At 33.5% G+C, this 7,215-nt stretch overlaps 1 protein-coding gene across 1 annotated transcript in view; it reads right to left on the bottom strand.

Moving 5' to 3' along the window:
• LOC128222385 (neuronal acetylcholine receptor subunit alpha-10-like) overlaps positions 1 to 5,887 on the bottom strand; it is an 80,248-nt gene extending 74,361 nt beyond the window's left edge. Inside the window, exon 1 of the mRNA XM_052931395.1 lies at positions 5,764 to 5,887. Coding sequence (XP_052787355.1) covers positions 5,764 to 5,830 — 67 coding nt within the window. The 5' untranslated portion in view covers positions 5,831 to 5,887. The remainder of the gene's footprint in view (positions 1 to 5,763) is intronic.
• Positions 5,888 to 7,215: the final 1,328 nt, after the last annotated feature.

The raw sequence follows: 7,215 nt of genomic DNA on the forward strand, positions 1-7,215 counted from the left end.
AGTTTAGAAGTTATTTCGTTTTTTTCAATTAAAAAGATTACTGGGTATGTCTACCTAGAATAATTAATTCCTTATGCGTGATTGGCTAGTCGGTGTTATCACGTGATATTACCGAGTAAGATCTATAGCTTAATTATGTCAGCCATTTATAGAAAGCCGTCGTAGCTCAGTGGATACGACGCTAGACTGCAATTTCGGCGACACGGGTTCGAATCCGGTCTCCGATACATTTTTTTTTTACATTTTTTACTTTTTTACAATTATGATATCAAAGCGTAAAACATTCTATTAAATAATTGTCCTGAGATTCGTTACAGAAAAAAACTGTCCCTTTAAAATGAGTTTCATGTCTGAGATCAGATTCCTAAGAAAAAAGTTCAACCGCAAAACTTGTTGACTCGACTTTTTCTTTTTCTAGTGAAGTATTTATGATGCAATCTGCTGAATTGTATTTGTAATTTTAAAATTATTTCCATTTATAATGTAAAAGGAATGTTAGTCTGAAGTTTGAGTTCATAATTTAGCGGCAAAACTGAAAAATCTTCATTTCATTTTTAAACTTTCAAGTTGAGGTTTTATGATGAAATTTGCTGAAAGGGGTCGGGAGGGTCGGGGGGGGGGGTAACGATTCAGAATTGTAATATCGTGAACATTTTCTTTGTAAAGCGACTGGAATAAAGATTGATTTTTTTGTAATCTAATAAAAATGCTCATAAAAATGAGTCAAGACTCATATAATCAGCGGCTAAGAATATTCCAAGAGATGAAACGCTTGGGGGGTATTTAATGTAGTTATTGCATAAGCTTAACATTAAATTTGAAAATCCCTTTCAATGCAAGACGAAAAGAGGTTTTATGAATTTACAGGAAGAACCTTGGGTTTTCGTCTTAAACAGAAGTTTATAAAAACATATTTGTTTCGATTTTATATCAACTACATGTATCAATGTAACTTGATTGAAACAAAATATCTTAAAAAATTATAGACCCAACGCTTTCCAAATGACATCTGTGTACAAAAAAAAATACATTTTTGTTTAAACAAAAGTCCAGTTACCAAAGCCTTATTGTAAGTTTGTTAAGGGTACCGTATTGCAGAGCTTTACACTGGTGCACGTTGAAGAACCAGGGTAGCTCTAACCAGGGTTACATTCTGTTTGTGCACTATGCTCCAAAATCCTTAACTGGCTAACAATCGTATACTCGCATTCGGGCAAGGTACATTGCCTTGCCCGAATGCAAGTATAAATAAGCTTACACACCACCAACCAAACTTAAAATTAATAGCAAAAAAATAACCACAAAATACAGACATTACTCCTTTGTAAGGTAATCATATTAAAACGCATTCCAAAGAGTTAATATATACAGAGTTGAACAGACTCATGCTACGGACATTAGTAAAAAAAAACCTTCACCTAATGGTGACCTTTTCGCAAGGGGAATAGTTTGAAAATTGACGAAATAAGGATGGTAACAAAAATCGTCACGCAAAGTCGTAATTTGTTTTTAAAAGTGCAACAAAAATAGCCATTCGTTAGAAGCAGTAAGGTAGACTTGATCGCTACTTGCTTTGCAATTACAAATACGTAAAGAGTTAAAGATGCACTCTTACTCCCAAATAAGAAATACCACAATTAAAATCAATGTTTAATATTCCATAAAGGATGAATAAATGTCGAAAACAATGTTTTTTTATGAAGGATACCGAGTTTAATTTGAAATAAATGAGCATAAAACACGGTATTTCTACGTTATGAGACGATGGTAGATCACAGTAAATCTTGAAGCATTCACCAATATTTTTGCACTTTCTGCTATTAAATGCACGGTTTCAATCATGTTATCAGTAATAAGTATTTTCCATAAATGTATTATTTAGAAAGTAGTTTAAGGTTTATCCGTCAAAATTAATGTTTGTTATACATGTGTAGGTATTGATTTTAAAGAAGAGTGTCACTTTAAACATATGTTTTATGTAACGAAACTACTTTTTCACGCGTTAGTTTTTAAAATTACTTGCGAAAGGGCAACTGCCGTTTTTGATTTACAGGAATACTGATCGATAATTTCAGAACACTAAAGGCGTGAAAATAGGAAGATGAAATAAATACGATAACAACAAAAGCATATAATTTGTATACGGATAAAAAGTATTAGCAATATTTTGGCTCTTTTTAACTGGGGAATGTGTAGCCACGTAGCTATTAATCAATAAAACATGAAGACTTATACATTGATATCTGCACACAAATGATATGTTTTATCATTAAAATCAAATGAGTAAACATGATAATGCAATAAAATTAAAGAAATAAAAAGCATAAACAATGTTGGTGCGCCTTAGAAGCGTCGAAGAAATTATTATGCAGTTTCGATGGAAACAAAACCTGGGACCTATTGTCGATTTTAGACGTAAATTGAAATTATCATAGTGCAATAGTTTCATTATTTTGGTACGTATACTTTTATGTGTCAATTGAAAAAAAACAACACCCTGATGTCTTGCCTTTTGTGATGTTTATACAGATTTCGACTAAAATCCATTACTGGAACGACTCCCAAATGTTTTAAAACTAATCCGTTCCATATGCAACTTACTTGACATTTATTTTGAACAAAAACATTGGCGGGCCATGAATTGTACCGTTACAGCCATCGTCGGATACCTCCTATAAACACTACACTACACTTTAATGTATGAAGTGTAACTGTAGAAAGTACCGTGGTTGCCGACGATGATTTACAGCTTAAGACCTTACCTCAAGGCTTTGTGCTCTTAACACGTAAATGTTTGAAGATATTTTATACATTAATGTTTGAATACTGGTTAATGGGGCACAGTTCAGGTTAAAGGGGCACACTTCAGGTTAAGGGGCAGAATACAGGTTAAAAAGAAACACTTCAGGTTAAAGGAGCTCACTTCAGGTTGAAGGGGCACTATACAGGTTTAAGGGGCAAAATGCAGGTTAAAGGGGCACACTTCAGGTTAAAGGTTCATTATACTGGTTAAAGGGGCACACTTCAGGTTTAAGGGACACAGTACTTGTTAAAGGGACACACTTCAGGTTTAAGGGGCACGCCAGTGGTTAAAGGGGCACACTACAGGTTAAAGGGACAGTCTTCAGATTAAAGGGGCACAGTACTGGTTAAAGGGACCCACTTCAGGTTGAAGGGGCACAATACAGGTTAAAGGGACACGCTACAGGTTAAAGGGAAACACTTCAAGTTTAAGGGACACACTACATGTTAAAGGGGCATAATATATGTTGAAGGGGCACAGTACTGGTTAAAGGGGCACAATATGGACGCACTTCAGGTTGAAGGTGCACAATACAGGTTAAAGGGGCGTACTTCAGGTTAAAGGGGCACAATACAGGTTAAAGGGACGCACTTCAGGTTGAAGGTGCACAATACAGGTTAAAGGGACGCACTTCAGGTTAAAGGGGCACAATACAGGTTAAAGGGACACACTACAGGTTAAAGGGAAACACTTCAAGTTTAAGGGACACACTACATGTTAAAGGGGCATAATATATGTTGAAGGGGCACAGTACTGGTTAAAGGGGCACAATATAAGTTGATGGAAAACAATTAAATATTTAATGCATTTTTATGTTATAGTCATTTTAAAGATAAAAACAATTTTATCTTTAATTTTTATTTATATTTTGCTACAGAAAAGACTTTTAGGAAAATGTTAATTGATTGGTAACCGATTACTTTCGGAGAAAAATAAAAAAGGGAAGTAAAATAAATAAATTTCTGCGCTCCCTCCCCATTTTCGTTCTCAAAAAAGTGCCTAATCAACTAAAGATTTATTGTCTTAGCCTAAGGTCATAAGAAACAATTAGAAGTACAGGGTGATATTATTTGTTCGAATTCATGGCTTGAAAACGATTCCACACAACTTATTCTCGCCTTTGTGCACGGGGACTAGCTGGAAATACGACAATTTCATGACTGTAAACATATTGTCACGTTAAGTAATAATTAGCACCCAAAATTGCATAACACGCGCTGATACTATTACATATACACATTGTTTAAAATAATTTTCGCATCGGCATTCTTGCTTCGAGGAACGTTTCAAGATTTCAGATTTTACAAATGACGTTAATAATTTTTGCTGTCAAATGCACGCCTGCTAAAGGCTTGGAAGAGTGTTTCATATTACATAAGAGGGCTTAATAAACAACGAGGAGTGGTCTTTGCTAATACTAAGTCAAGCTATTACAAGCCATTGAGATCTGCTACGAATATGACAAAGTTGGAGTAAGAAAAAGGATGGCACGTATTCAAAAATGATATAAAAATCCGTCCTTGCTTAAATTTTAAAGGTTAAACAAGTATATCATTACTTTAAACATAGGAAACAAAAAGGTAAATTGGCAATAAAAAGTACTTACAGAATGTGGCATCCTGCATACTATACCTACAATCAGCTATTGTCCACGTGAATACATATATATACACAAACTTATGTATGTATTTTAAGTACTGCTTTGGATTAATCAGAAAATATAAAACAATTCGCATATGCAACTTTTATAGACTTTTAGGTAACAAAAACAGTTTTAATAATTGTTCTTAAGGTTTATTGATAAGTTTTATGTATTCGTTTTATTATGTTAACATTTGTGACATAAAAACATTTTAGCTTTTTAAATATTGTATTAAGTCTCCTATATCTCTAATCTGAGTGGCAATGTACTCGTGGATATGCATATTAATAGTGATATGAACTGTATATTTCATGTACATTGATGAGAGTGAGACGTAAATAAACTATAAAATATTTGTATGTATTTCTTAACACCTTGCGTTCAGGGACAACCTGTGAAAGTGCAAACACTAATCTCCAACGGGGCCCTTTGTTTTTTGTTGAAAGGAAAGCACCCGATGCAGTTGTGGAATAAAAGGAATATAAGGAAGTCCGGGTGCGAAACCCTAGATCTCTTTCGAAGAGATCCCTTGATTATTTTGAGTGCTCAGCATAAAGCACCGATAAACGGGGTACTACTTTCCTGGGTTGAACCAGTACTGAGTACACCACTTTTCCAAGCACTGCCCTTTAAATGCCGAGCGCCAGGCAAGGTAGCTACTTGTTCAAACTTTGAAAGTCTTTCGGTAAGACGCAGCAGTGGATCGAACCCATGAGCATCCGCACAATAGGCGGACGCCTTAACCACTAGACCACTTATTATACACGTGAATACATAACAAACTCACTTATTGAACTGCAATACATGGTACATGTATGTGTACGCATAGAAAATAACGCAATATGCTAAATTGTATATAGTCACAATTTTCAACTGATGGTGTTTACCATTTACATATATATATATAATTGAATTTCAAGATTCCTAGTTAACATGGCACCCTGAAAACAATGTTTAAAACAAATATAAGAGCAGTTAATACATATAACCATTTTCAAAAGACACACAATACGATTTACAATGACATATTTTCAATATTCCTAAAACAAAAATGTTAGCATGAAAACTATAACATGTTGAAACCATATAAAATAGCAGATAATACATATTCACCATTTCTAGCAGAAAGTGAATGCGATTCAACATTCCTAAAACACATACAAGGTTTCCAGAATACATCAGCATGTTACAAAAATAAACACACAAAAGAGCACTAATGCATATTCGTCATTTTTATTAGATGGGGAATACAATTCTGAAAAAATAACACATGGAAGTATGTAAAACAACAACATGTTTTGAAATATATAAAACTTACCTGATAAAAGTAAGGACACCGCCGCTTTCAGCATTATCATTTTAAATCCGAATTGCGTCATTTTCATCTATTTACGAATTTCACTTCAGTAAGTGTACAGGCTAGAAGTAGAAATAGAAGCAGAATATATCTGGCAAACACATCTCAACTGTTACACTTTAATGCATTTACTCCAAGCTTTATTGCGGAATTAAGTCAGCTCCTGGCACAAAAAAAAAATCTTTAATTCCTACTGGAGTTTAGTTCAACTCGAAATAAAAATGAATTATGAAATTATATTGTGATTGAATGTTCACAAATGTCTCACAATTCGATCAATTTGAAAAGAAATATCAATCACCATCGATGCCATTCCCCCCTCCAAGAAATGTGCTTGATTTTTCCCTGGGAATATTATAAAATTATAACTTTAGCGTAATCACCATTAAACAATATATTGAGAACCTATAAAATGAAAAGTAAACACTTGCTAGAGATATAATTTAAAACAATATTTTTTTTTTAATATCAGTTTTTCGCATCGATCACAAGTCAATAAATTATAATCATGAAATTCGTTAATAATAAATCATTATTTTTTTGTGTAACATCACTTGCTTTTAAATTCACAAATAATGCGTTAGCCAAGATAATATACACTCGTAAAAGTAGCTATGAGCACCATTTAGCGCGGAATGCAGGAAAGTTCCGTTGACCATAAACATTTACTTCCAGGAAATTTCCGGGGCCTATCTCATCAATTCATCAGATTCTTATCAATCTTATGTGCCGACGGAATCTGTCCATTTAAAATGCAGCAGAAAAGACGAAATGGCGTCTGAAAGATCCCCCCCCCCCGCACTTGTAGCTTATTCCATGCATACAGTTCACCGTTCAATAATAATGTTCCCCGTTTAACTCCAAGAACAAAACGCTCAAATATTGTAACAGTATGTACACTTTTATAATAAATACATATTTATCAAGATATTATTATATTTCAACAACAATTCTCACACTAAATGCAAGGCTGTTGTTTGTTTGGTTGTGGTTTCAAATTCATTAATCTTGAGCTCCTGAAAAATATATACCTAACTGTGGTGAAATTCCTAATTTAAAGTAAAATACATACCGTTTGACAATTATAAATAGCTCTTAAAAGCACTGGCAATTTTTATAAAACTACTCAGTTAAATATAAGTCGTAGAATTCGTTTCACTTCTAAATCCTGATATCAATTAGCATATAACTATTGTGTATGCTTGCCTTTTTCTTCCGTCAATATACTTTCGATCAATATAATTTGATAAAACTATTAAATTTCCTTCACATCAGAAAATATTCCACGAATAAGCGAAATTGACAAAGATTATTAGTTGCCACATAATTAAGTTAATTTTATGGTGTAATTCCCCCTTTCTTTTTTGAATAAAATTATGCTAAAGTTTAATTTACACTCAAAATATATTCCGA

Source organism: Mya arenaria, chromosome 1, assembly GCF_026914265.1.
Source record: "Mya arenaria isolate MELC-2E11 chromosome 1, ASM2691426v1".
In the NCBI taxonomy this organism is placed as follows: Eukaryota; Metazoa; Mollusca; class Bivalvia; order Myida; family Myidae; genus Mya; species Mya arenaria.